At 46.8% G+C, this 13,707-nt stretch overlaps 1 protein-coding gene across 1 annotated transcript in view; it reads left to right on the plus strand.

The window, feature by feature from the left end:
* NUTF2 (nuclear transport factor 2) overlaps positions 1-13,707 on the plus strand; it is a 63,171-nt gene that overhangs the window by 29,619 nt on the left and 19,845 nt on the right. Inside the window, exon 3 of the mRNA XM_014525231.2 lies at positions 1,123-1,249. Coding sequence (XP_014380717.1) covers positions 1,151-1,249 — 99 coding nt within the window. The 5' untranslated portion in view covers positions 1,123-1,150. The remainder of the gene's footprint in view (positions 1-1,122; positions 1,250-13,707) is intronic.

Below are 13,707 nucleotides of genomic sequence, written 5' to 3' on the forward strand. Positions count from 1 at the left end.
GTATCGAAGGCCTTCCTGAAGTCTAAGTATACAACATCAACCCCTACTCCTGCGTCCAGGCATTTTGTAACCTGGTCATAAAAAGAGACTAGATTAGTCAGGCATGATCTACCTGCTACGAACCTGTGCTGGTTTCCCCTCAGCATAATTTGTCCTGCCGGGCTCTCGCAAATGTGAGCCTTGATAATTTTTTCAAAAACTTTGCCAAGGATGGGGATGAGACTGACTGGCCTATAGTTGCCTGGATCCTCCTTTCTCCCCTTCTTAAAATTAGGGACCACATTGGCCCTTTTCCAGTCCTCCGGGACCTGGCCCGTGCGCCAGAAGTGTTCAAATATTACCGCCAGTGGCTGTGCAGTGACGTCAGCCAGTGCCTTCAGTACCTACTTTACAAGTAGGGTTTCTCAGGCAGCATCAGTTCTTGTGGTAGGGTACCATTTGATCTGCGTTCTGAGACCACTTACAGTAGGATAGTGATTATCATCCACTTGCATCCTCAAATGGTGCTTCCGTTTTGATTGTTACTTCAGATTTCCCCTCCTACTTTTGAATAGCTAGCCTGTATGGACTATTTCTCCACCCCCAGGCCCCTCTTCTCCCAGTTCTGTTGTTTGTTCTGATTGAATATGGACTGTTCTATGTCATGCTTTCACAAAAAGCATACCGAAATTCAGTTGCTATACAGGAAATGGCAGATGCTGACACAGCAGTGAGATTAATGTACAAAACAGTTTAAGATGACTGGGTTTACTGGTTTGGAGTTACTGAGAGAGCTGTTTGGAGAACCCTCCAGAGACTGCTGTATAGTGGCTGTTGCCAGTTGGTAGGTGCTACATTATTGGTACCATCAAAAGGTCCATTCTCCTTTGCCAGCATGCCAAGGAAGGTAGGAGCTGTCTAAATGCAAATGTCTGACATCTGCAAACACACTGCGCTACAGTTGCTATATTGCAGCAGCACAGTTCTTTGCAGTTCCACTGTTTAAAAGCCTGGAGAGTGGGGTTTTGTTCTTGATTGGCTGGAAACTGGAAGGCTTCAAGTCTCAGTTTATATTGTTGTTTACACATTAAACAGCATTTAGCTGCTCCTGGATGTCACTGTTCTCCCTCCTGATTTTTTTACAGTTGCTGGCTCTGGCTGAAGATTCAGAATGGGAGACAAGCCTATTTGGGAGCAGATTGGATCCAGCTTTGTACAACATTACTATCAGCTCTTCGATACTGACAGGACTCATTTAGGAGCAATATATGTAAGTACTTGGGGAAAGAGGGTGGTATGTCTCTTTGACTACTTTAAATTTGCTTCTTTTCTGAGGAGGAAGAAGAGTCTTAACCTCTATTGGATTTCATTGATGTTTGTCCTAAATGCTTGCACAGCAGTGACAGATGGGTTTTGTTCCAATTCCTAAATATTGATCATCTTAATCCTACTTTCTTGATTATATCTTTGCTGGACTCTCTCATTTCTAGTTCATCTCTGGAGTATTTTTTTCCGTGTTTAAAGTTTGTGTAGTTATACTTGTAGCTGCTAGTGATGGCAAATTGTCCCATGGTGACATTTCTTTGTAGAAGCCATAATTCTTGCCTAGAATCAGATAAACTTGAGCTCCATCCTGGAGTTGCTAACTCAGTGTGACCAGCTTTCTGTATGCCAGTCTGTGTACTGGGAGCAGGATCATTCTATTTCTTGTTACAGAAGGGAGTAATGTGCATTACAGGATTTAATACCCCCATTGCCTGCTCTGTGTCTGAATATTTATTCAGGTTTATTTTTCAAGGGCCGAGGGGTCATGGCAAAGTTTTTGTACTGTCTGTCTGCTCTTTACTTATTGTAGCTTACTGCACCTCCAGACTTTCCCTTTCCTGGCAGCACAGGAAGCCGGCATAGGCCTGTCAATTATGGCTTGATTTAGTTTAAGTTTCCATCTGTATCTGACAGCTGCAGCTTATGACTCTTGGAGCTCATGCTGTATTTTTCATCAGAGCACAAGAATTTAAAGCTTGTTCATTTGGCTCCAAGTTATTTATTTGGCTTCCCAAATTAAAGCCATCTGTGACGGTCTTGCTTCCATCTCCACAGCAGTCCCACCTTGACCAAATTCCTAGCAGGGTAGAGAGACCTGAAACAAAAACAAAAGCTAGGAACTGTCTGTTCCATTGCCTTCTTTCTACCTTGTATTGATAGATACTCGTTACCCAGCAGTGAAACTCAGGCCAGAGTGCCGCCTCCTGAGGATTTGCTGGGGGAAAATGGTGCTTTCAGAGCCCTATCAGTGCTATCTCTGTTATTGGTCCCTGCTCCCTCCAGTTCATGATACAGTTGTCAGTTGGCATGGTGGAGACACTGCTCCTGCATCCTCTGCAGTAACTCCCTGGAAGAAACCACCATCTTCTAGAGGTTGGGCAGGAGTTCAGCAAACCATGCCACCTGCCACTTTCTCATTCTGCTCTTCTGGCATCTGTCTCAGCTACAATATCCACCAACTGCAGAGAGCCCCTTCACTGTAGTGACTGCAGTAGTGAATCAACAGGTATATATCACTTTTTTTTGTAGATCTTCAGACAGTGTCCAGAAGAAAGCTTCACTTGCAGAATTTCTCCAGTGATTGCAAGTTCCCTCTAGGACATAGGCCCTTTAATTGTCCCAGTTATGCTTTGCCCTTCCTTTACAAACATAAACAGCCAAAGACTTTTGTAGCCCTCAAATTGTCATTCTTAAGCTGAATTTGGCACTTAGAGGATTTCTTATTAGCTCTTTCTCCAGCTGTACCCAAGCTTGGCACATATTGCTGATGGGCACTCTTACTTTCACACTTGCTGTTTTCTAACAAAAGAAGCTCCAACCAAGTTTCAGCCAAGCTCCAACACTTTTCCCCTTAGAAATACCTGGAGAACCCAGAACTGTCAGACTTGGACCTATGTCATGCTTAGAAATCCAAGAAATGAAACCCAGACTAGAAAGATCTTTGAGTCAGTGTATTGTGACCACTTATAGGAACAGCATTTAAAAAAGCAGACAGCCCTTGTTCCCAGAGGAACCTAAATAAAGATACTTTCAAATAATCTGAGGTCCGCTGACTCTCAACAGGTAGCAGGGAACTGCTGCTAGAGTGGACTATTTTGTTTCTTGTTTTGGTTGAAGGTCTGGGTCACATACAGCAGAGCCACTTGACTCTGCATTATGTGTTTGTACAAAAACAAATTCTTGCCTGAACTTTTGAGAATAGATTGTCAAAAGACATGGGCCATGAGTAAATCAAATCATCCCTTGAAACACAGAGCGGCTAACAGCTGTGTTACTTGGGCACTCAAGTAGCCAGTGTGATGTTCAATCTTTTAGTGAGCTTTTGAAGTAAGGCCTTGGAACAAAAGTCCTCTGTTTCATAGTATAAGCAAGTTGGTCTATATCAGTGGTGCTCAACTTGTTGGCCCTGTGGGCCAGATGAGTGACCCAGGGCTGGTCTGTGGAACAGATCGAGCCCTAAACACCAAAATCAGGCTCTGGGGCTTGATGTCACCCCCTCCCTGCCCTGTGTGCCGGGATGGGGCCCAGTGCCACCCCCTTCCTGCCCCACATGCTAAATTTGGACCCCAGGATCCCAGTGCTGTACCTGCTGGGATTGGGTCCCTGGGGCTTGGTCCCTGGGTCTCTTGCCTAATCTCTGCAGGCTGGGATCAGGTACCCAATCTAGCGTGCAGGGCCAAGGGCTCCCCATGGGTCTGGATGTTTGGCCTTGCTCCCCCTGCCACCAAACTTCTGCATCCATGGGGAGCCCTGTGGGCTGGATGACAGCGCTTTGGGCTGGGGGTTGAGCACCCCTGGTCTCAATGAATTAATCCTAAATGCCAGCTCAGTGAGATACATGACATGTATTTAAATTCTGATGGCTTTTGTCAGTATTTATTACACAGTAATTTGTTGTAGTGATTTTGACAAATGGTGGATGAAAAAGAGCAATATTTTACAGAAACCAATACTAACCACTATCAAGAGCAGCCCGGAAGGAACAAGATGGTGCAGTGCTCTGTGGTATAGTACAGTAGCGTGGATTAAATCATTACTGTTAAAAACTTTTGTCTTTAATTGCTGCAGTTACTATTTTGTACTAGTGTGTTGTGTTGTTTTGTTTTTTAAATAGCTTGATTTTTTTTTTACACAGTTAATGCGTTTCATAATTTGTTCAACTTCATGAAAAAGCTCCAGGATCCCTTTTTTGACTAGAACACATACAAAGTTGACAAGCTCATAGCAGGCACTATATTTGCAAACATCAACATATTCTGATTAATTGAACAATTTGAAATTGGAAATGTTGAAATGCTTCTGTCAGGCTGTGCTGTTTTATTAGGGCTTGCAATGACCATATGTTTCCAGCATTAAGAGTTTCAGAGAAGGCTGAGATTTCAGAAACTCCGAGCATCTGAGAGTGTGCAGATGAGGTAGCATAGTTTTTGCAGTGATTTTGATACGTTACAATAACTGCTGAGGGAGCTGTTTTTGTTGCATGACAGATGTCAGTATCTCTGCTCTCCACATTCATCTGAATAGTTGGTTTCAATTTGAGGCCCCTGGCAGATGTTCAGTTAAATGTGCAATTCATGGATTCATAGATTCATAGATGTTAGGGTCTGAAGGGACCTCAGTAGATCATCGAGTCCGACCCCCTGCATAGGCAGGAAAGAGGGCTGGGTCTAGATGACCCCAGCTAGATGCATATCCAACCTCCTCTTAAAGACCCCCAGGGTAGGGGAGAGCACCACCTCCCTTGGGAGCCCATTCCAGACCTTGGCCACTCGAACTGTGAAGAATAAGATTGTTAGGGGGTTGAAGGGACCTTGTAGATCATCGGGTCCAGCCCTCCACGCTAGGCAGGAAAAGACAACAGGGGTCAAGTGACCCCAGCGAGGTGACTGTACAGCAGGAGTGGGCAAAATACGGCCCGCCAAGAGCTTCTGTCCAGCCCGCGGAGCCCCTTCAAAACCTAGTAATGGCAGCTGCCTGTCTAAAAGCCTCCAGTGACACCAGCTGCAGGACCTCAGGCTATTTACTTGGGTTTTGGTTTTGAGGCAACCAACCCTGACCTCAGCCTGACCCAGCTGGCCTCACCTTGCCCCTGGCTCAGGACACTTTGTAGCTGGGGTGGGGCTGGGCCAGAACCTGTGGCTCGGGTGAGGGGAAGGAGAGTGTGGGCCAGCTTCTGCCTCCTGCACGGGACTAGAAAGGACCCTGCCCTGCAGGTCAGCCCAGGAAAGCTGCTGCTGGGCAGGCTTTCCCCGTGTTGTGCTACTTGGGCTGTGCTGGGTCAGCACTGGGAAGGGGAAGCAGCAGCTGGGCTGGCTGTGCCACATGCAGCTCTGACCTGGTCAGCACCAGGGAGAAGAGGTGGTGGCTGAGCTGTGTACCGCTTGGGACCGGCTGGGGTGCTGGCTGAGGTAAGGGGAAGCCACGGCTTTCTCTTGTGCAGTTTGAGCTAGGCCAGGCTGGCACCAGGGAGAGACAGCTGCTCCTGGGCCGGTTCCAAGCAGCACACGGCTCAACTGCCACTTCTGCTGGCCGTGCCAACCGGGCCTGGCTCCTCCTGTCCCCAGCAGCACGTGGGAAGCTGGCTTCGGCTGCATGTTGCTTTTCCTGGCCGGTGCTGACCCAGCTGGGCCCTTCCCATCCAGAGCAGCATGCGGCTGAATCTGGCTTCCCCGCATGCCGCTGGGGATGGGGCGAGCCCGGCTGGGGCAGCACAGGCCAGCAGAAGCAGCAGTGGAGCCTTCTGCTTTTTGGGACCAGCTGATGCAGGTAGGGGGAAAGTGCAGCAGCACCTGGGAAAGCCGCGGCTGGGCTAGTGTCAGTCCCATGCCGCTTGATAGGGGATGAGATGGGATGGGCCGGCTGTGCCAGCACTGGGGAGGGAAAACTACAGCTGAGCCCCCTGTGGCTCAGGACGGGATGGGCCCTACAGCACTGGAGGGGGCTGTGCTGGTGAGAGGACCTGGGCCTGGGCTGGCTTCTGTTGTGCCACAGAAGGGTGGGGTGGGCTGGGATGGGTCAGGACCAGGTCATGCTGGCACCAGTGACGGGTTGGGGGGGGTTGGCCAGCTTTTGATGCTTGGGGCCTGATGTGGTGGGCTGGGTCCTTGCTTGTGGGAGGGGTCTGGTGACCAGTACTGGTGAAGCTGGGCTAGGTTCTGCTGGCCTGCAGGTAAGGAGGGGCTGAGCCATGTCCTGCCCCACAGGTGAGGGGAAGGGCAGGGTGGACTGGCTTCTGCTGCACTGTGGTGTGCCAGCCCCTGGCTTGCAGCTAGGAACTGTTGCTGGGAAGCGATAGGTCTGGCAATGAGGTCCTGACCTTGTAGCTGGGAACCAGGTACTGCCAGGCTGGCCCTGGCTGGCTTCTTGCCCCCCATGCAGGTCCAGGCTTGCAGCTGGCAACTGCCTGCTGCAGCCAGAACAGGACAGGCAGGGCTGGCTCCTTGCTGTACTGTGCAGGTCTGGGCCTTGTAGTCAGGAACTGCTTGCCATTGGAGCCACGGACAGCCTGGGGTGGGCTAGGCCCTGGTAGGTACATGGGCCCAGTGCTCCTAGTGCAGTTACTGGCACACCTACCAAGTTCCCCCAATCACCTGGGCAGCTGTTATAACATCCCTAATCTTAAAACTCCACAGAAGATAATTTGGATATGAGCATATCAAAGAAGGGGAAGGTAGATGTTGAATACCAAATATTCAACAAGGAATGAACCTCTAAATATTTTTTTTACTGAAGTAGGTGGGAAAGCTGTGTGCTTAATTTGCAAAGAAAGTGTGGCTGTATTCAAAGAATACAATTTGAATCAGAATTTTGAGACCAAGCATGCATCCAAATATGAAAAATTGTCAGCAAAAGAAAAAGCAAAGGAAGCAGAGGAGATGGTTGCTGCAATGCAGAAAGAGCAAAGTTTTTTCACAAAAGCATTGGCAGCACAGGATGAAATTGTGAGAATGAGTTATGAGGTTGCACACACAATCGCCAAGAGGAGCAAACCATTCTCTGATGGAGAGCTTGTAAAGGAATGTGTACTCAAGTTTGCTGCAAATTTGTGCCCAGACAAGAAAAAGCAGTTTGAGAACGTTAGCTTGTCAAGGCGCATTGTTGTGAGACGTATTGAAGATATCTCTGAGAACCTGCATTAGCAGTTGAAAAGTAAGGTAAATGATTTCTCATACTTTGCATTGGCACTCAATGACAGTTGTGCTATCAAAAACACAGCCCAGCTGTCGATTTTCAGTCGAGGAATCACTGAAAATTTTGAGCTTTCAGAAGAATTGGCATCAACTCAGTAAACAAAAGACACAACAACTGGAAAAGATTTATTGGACGAAGTAAATCAATCCATGTCAAAATTGGGAATGGACTGGAAAAAATTGGTGTGCGAGACCACTGATGGACGCCCAAACTTGACAGGTAAACATGTTGAATTGCTCAAAAGTCAAAGAAACAAATCCAGAACAGAAAATTATTTTTTACACTGTGTCATTCATCAAGAGGCCCTTTGTAAAAATGTTCTAAAACTAAGCACTGTTGTGGACACAGTTACAAAAGTGGTCAACTACATTCGAGCAAGAGGATTAAATCACAGGCATTTTGTAACTCTGCTTGAGAAGTCTGAATCTGAGCGCACAGATGTTCTGTATTATACCAATGTAAGATGGCTCAGTTTGGGTAACATTTTGAAAAGTGTGTGGGAACTGAGAGCTGAGATTGGTTCATTTTTTAACATGAAAGGAAAAGATTTGGATTTCCCACAGCTGAATGATGCAGATTGGCTCTCTGATTTTGTATTTGCCGTTGATATCATGGGCTACATGGATGATCTGAATTCACAACTGCAAGGGAAGGGGCTTTTTGCTCATGAATTGCATTCCACCGTCATGTCATTTACGATGAAAGAACTCCTTTTCTCCCGTCAGATAGAAAACAGAGATTTCGGCCATTTTCCTACATTGCAGCAGATTACTGTTTCTAATCAAAACCGAAAAAAATACACATCACTACTAGTGCAGTTGCAGGCTAAATTTTCTCTCCAATTTGAAGATTTTCAAATAATAGAAAAAGACTTATCTTTGATCTCCTCACCTTTCACATTTACTGTTGACAGCGCTCCATGTGACCTGCAACTTGAGCTTATTGACCTGCAGTGTGATGCACTGCTTGCAGAGCAATTCAAATCGGTTCCACTTCCTAGCTTTTATGCCTCTCTCCAGTGAACAGAAGTTTTCAAAGATCAAGGCTCATGCCCAAAAGACACTTGTGCTCTTTGGATCAATGTATGTATGTGAGCAGACATTTTCTCTAATGAAAATCAACAAATCAAACATTAGATCTTCAATTTGCGATGACCACCTTGCAGCAGTGCTTCACATTGCAACAACAGAGATGATGTCTGATTTTGATTTTCTGGTTAACACATATCAGAGGCTTCATTCTTCACATTGAGTTCCTTTGTTTGTCTTTAAGTTAATAATTTAAATTATTTATATTATGGTTGTATGTTTGTCGTATTGTTTTTGGGAGCAATAAGTTAAGTTAATCACAACTCACTTTTTAAAAATAAAATTAAAATCTGTTATAATAGATGTTTGATTTTTAGTATATGATACTTTTATCTATACCTTGTTAAAATGATTTGTTCTGAAAGATTTTGTGTGTGCAGTCCTTGACTCAGTTGGTTTGGCTCTGTTCTGGGGGAGGTCTGATGCCCCTGAGACCCAACTGCTGGGGCAGGATGTTAGAGGGGTCACAACCCCTTGCTACCTGGTAAATTGTACCAGGCCCATAGGGCAGAACTCTTGGGGCCTCAGGAACAGGCCACACACTGTGAGGGTGGGCACTGGTGTTAGGCAGTGTTTTCCAGTCAATGGTACACCTTCCGATGTCAGGGATCATGTGATGAAGGCAGGGGATTCTGAGACAGATATGGCGAGCAGGACAGTTTGGAGTTTGGTGTTGGGTGGGTGGGTCTTATGACACAGACCATATGACAGGGTGTAACTTTCAGTTCCAAGGCCACCTCCCCAAAAGGAGTACTTCTAGGGGCAAGGGGATAGACTTCGGTGGCAAAGGTCAGGGGTTAGGGGGCGGGACTTCTGGTCCCAAGATGGCAACCAGGTGGCAGGGCAACTGAAGGTGTGGGGCTACCCATGTGATCCTCGACAGCTCACCAAAACTCATCAAGCGGCCTTCCGCCCAAAATAATTGCTCGCTCCTGCTGTCCGGTCTCCTTTTGAAGATTTCCAGGGTAGGTGACTGCACCAGTGCTGCAGGGAGTTTATTCCACAGTCTGGACACCCTGACTGTGAAGGAGTTTTTCCTGGAATTGAGCCTGAAGTGACCTTCCAGGAGTTTGTATCCATTGCTCCTAGTCCTCCCCAGGGGTGCCCTGGTGAACAGTTGTTCACCAAGTTCTTGATGTACTCTCTTGATGTAGTGGTAATCCGCTACCAAGTTCCCACTCAGCCTTCTCTTCTGTAGGCTGAAGAGGCCCAAGTCCCTCAGCTTCTCCTTGCATGGCTTGTCTTGCAAGACCCTGATCATATGGTGGTTATTCTCTGGACCCTCTCAAGTTTTTCCATGTCCTTGTTGAAGTGCGGTGCCCAGAACTAGACACAGTACCCCAGCTGTGGTCTCACTAGTGTGGAGTACAGTGGGAGTATCACTTCCTTAGTTTTGCATGAGATACAACGGGTAATGCATGCCAGCATGTTGTTTGCCCTGCTGGCCACAGCATCGCACTGCTGGCTCATGTTCATGTGATAGTCTATCGCTACCCCTAGGTCCCTTTCGGCCATGGTGCAAGTCAAATTGTTGCCACCAAGCCTGTAGGTATGTTGTGGATTGTTTGTTCCCAAGATGTAGCACCTTACACTTCTGAGTGTTGAACTTCATCTGGTTCTGGTCCGCCCAACTCTCCAGCATGTCCAGGTCCGCCTGTATCTTCAGCCTATCTTCTGGCATGACCACACTCCCCATAACTTGGTGTCATACACAAACTTGGCCAGCGAGCTTTTCACCCCCACATCCAAAGTGTTGATAAAGATGTTGAAAAGCACCAGTCCAAGCACAAACCCATGAGGGACACCACTGGTCACTTCTCACCATGACGACACATCCGTTCATGAGAACTCTCTGGGTCCTACCATGTAGCCAGTTTTCCACCCACTGAACTGTTGAGCCCACAATCTTTCAATTTTTCCACTGAACTGTTGAGCCCACAATCTTCCAACTGTACTCCAAGGGAGTACAGTTAAGCCCACAATCTTCCAATTTTTCTGCAAGGATATTGTGGGACATTAGATCAAAAGTCTTTTGGAAGTCTAGGTATATGTTGACCTTCTCTCACATGTCCAGGTAGCGAGAGACCTGTTTGTAGAAGGAGATGAGATTGGTAAGATGAGACCTACCCACAACAAAGCTGTTGTTCAGAATCTTACCTTTACAAGAGTATCAGACATAGATTATTTAATGAGTTTTTCCAGAATTTTCCCTGGGATGGAGGTTAGGCTGATTTTTTGCCCAGGTCCTCCCTCTTCCCCTTCTTGAAGATGGGCACAATGTTGGCTCTCTTCCCATCCTCAGGGATCTCCCCTGTGTCCCATGATTTCTGAAAGAGTTTTGATGAAGTCTGCAATGACCTCAGCCAGCTCCATCAGCACTCTCAGATGAAGTCCATGTGGTCCTGCTGACTTATAAATGTCTAGCTTTTCTAGTTGGTTTTGCATCAGCTCAGCATCCACAGTGGGAAGGCTTTCATTCCCACCATGTCCCCTGTGATTCTTATCTCGCTTCTCTTTCCCCTTGGTCTGGTGAAATACCAGTCTGATCCATGATCCCAAAAATTGCACCTTGTAGAATCATAGTAAGTTAGGGTTGGAAGGGACCTCGGGAGGTCATCTAGTCCAGCCTCCTGCTCAAAGCAGGACCAGCCCCAACTAGATCATCCCAGCCAAATCTTTCTCTAGCTGGGTTTTGAAAACATCCAAGAATAGAGCTTCCACCACCTCTCTGGGTAACCTGTTCCAATGTTTTACTACCCTTCTAGTGAGAAAATTCTTCCGAATATCTAATCTAAACTTCCCTTGCTGCCACTTGAGACCATTGCTCCTTGTTTTGTCGTAGAAGCCAATCAGGTTGGTCAGACATGACTTAGCCTTGGTGAATCCATGATGAATGTTCCTAATCACCTTTTTCTCCTCCAAGTGCTTAGAAATGGATTCCTTGAGGATCTGGTCCATGATTTTTTCCAGGGACTAAGGTGAGGCTGACTGGTCTGTAGTTCTGTGGATCTTCCTTCCATTTCTTAAATAAGGGTACTATGTTTGCCCTTTTCCAATCATCTGGGACCTCTCCTGATCACCATGAGTTTTCAAAGATGATGGCCAATGGCTCTGCAATCACATCAGTCAAATCCCTCAACACCCTTAGGTGCATCCCATCTGGCCTCATGGACTTTTACACATCCAGCTTTTCTAAGTAGTCCCTAACCTGTTCTTTCACCTGCTCCCAAACTGTGCTGCCTGGTGCAGTAGTTTTGGGGCTGACCTTGCCTGTGAAGACTGAGGCAAAAAAGCCATTGAGCACTTCAGCCTTTTCTGCATCCTTCGTCACAAGGTTGTCTCCCCCATTCAGTAAGGGACCCACACTTTCCCTGATCCTCCTCTTGCTACTGACATACTTGTAGAAACCCTTCTTGTTACCCTTACCATCCCTTCCTAGCTCCAGTTAGCTGATTGGCACTTCCACCCTTGGGAGTGCATCGGAGCCAAGGCCTCCGTGAGTTTCCGAGACTGGGGGCACTGATCAGCTGATTGGTCTGGCCACACATTCAATTTAAGGAGTGATGGGAACCAGCCACAGTTATTACACATTTTGTGTAATACCTTTGTGGCTTATTCCCTAATTTATTGGGCCATTCGTTGCATAAACATGTGACTGGGTTACTTAAAACAGGATTAACTAGTTCATCACACTTTAAGTGTAATGTCTATCAGTGGCTTGAGATGCATTTGAAAGGTGTGAGGGGAGAAGTGCTATATGATTAGTTGGCTGATGAACAACTGAGTCAGTATAGCTGAAATGAGGAAATGTTTGCCAGTAACAATAGATTTCCGCACACAATTCTTCAGTCAGGAGACTGAAGGACAGCATATCAGCTCATACTGTCTGCGTAGTTAGTTTCTTTAACAATCATTTTGCATCCGCCAAGTACAGGCAGGAACGTGCCTATGCACTTCTTATGTCTTCTGAAGTGAGAGAAAATACTATTGTGTGTTGCTAAAAGTTTTAATGCAGCCAGAGTTTATGAAAATGTATGGGTGTAGGAAGAATAGAAGCCAGCTTTTAGCTTAATTTTTTAAAAGTTGGTTTGAGGAGTGGGGCTGAGGAATTGTTTCAGTCACCAGTAGCAATAACACTTGGCCATAGAGTAAGGAATTCACGTTCAGTTGCTGAAGCTGTTGAAGGGTGGAAGAAGGAAAATTCACAACAGAAGTGGTGGCATAATATGCATTGCTCTGAAAGCATTTTTACCATGCATTAATGATGCATCACTTCCTAACATCTATTCTGTCCCCACATGTGCTATTTTTCAGTCATGCTAGAAGACTCTAGGGCTGTGTGAAACAGCACCGTTTCGCTTTGACTGATGTTTTGACGGAACAGTGTTTCATTTAGTGTTTCATTTAATTTCGAAAGCACCATTCCATTTTGTGTTGTTGAAACTGTTTCGCTGTTTCGACGTTTCGCCCATAGGCTATTCTGCACCCAGTGCTGGGCCAGTGGCAGCATGGATCTTCCCAGCATGGGCTGTGCCCAGCACTGGTCCCAGCCAGCAGCATCAGCCTCCTGTAATCCTGCAGGCAGATTGGGGGCTTGCCCACACCCCTGGGAGGGGCTGTGCTGAACTGCTCCTTGGGGTGCAGGCCTCTGATCTGCCTGCTGGATGACAGGAGGCTGGTGCTGCCACCTGGAGCCAGCTGTAGCCTGGGCCGTCCCAGGCCCCCTACTTTGGGGGGCCCTGCAGAGCTGGGCGGAGTGGCCGTGGCAACTCTGCGCCGTCGCCGTCAGCTTCATGTCTGGCCACTCGCTACCCCCCTACTGGTGCCGTCACCGATGACGGGGGCTGTGCGGGTGGGCCCCTGATCTGCCTGCCAGATGACAGGAGGCTGCTGCTGCCAGCTGGGACTGGCGCTGAAGCCAAATAAGCCTGGCATCGAAACTCGAAATATTTTGAAACTTTCAAAATGTTTCGAGTGCCCTTGTTTTGTTTCAAAGGCTTTTGTTTTGTTTTTGCTGTTTCGAGCTCAAAACGTGTTGAAACAGCTTCGAAACAAAACACCAGGTGAAATTTTGCACAGCCCTAGAAGACTCCACTATACTTCAGTATGCTGGAGACTTATACTGAAAATAGATTTCTGCTGACAATAATTCAGTTGAAATTACTTTGGCTTTGAGTCATTTTCTCTTGTGAAATACTTGGAAACTGTAATCACTGTTTGGTGACAGAAATCGCAGGCAAACAGCATAAGTGAAAACAAGGGTGAGACCATGAAAGAAAACTTGCAGTGGTTAACAACTCATGTCTCTCCTGTTAGTGTTGAAAGACTGCTTTCATAGCTTAGTTTGGTGCAAGCAGTTATGTGAATGGGAACACACAAGACTTCATCTCTGGCTTTCTGTCTC

This window comes from Alligator sinensis, unplaced genomic scaffold (assembly GCF_000455745.1).
Source record: "Alligator sinensis unplaced genomic scaffold, ASM45574v1 scaffold1317_1, whole genome shotgun sequence".
NCBI classification, from domain to species: Eukaryota; Metazoa; Chordata; order Crocodylia; family Alligatoridae; genus Alligator; species Alligator sinensis.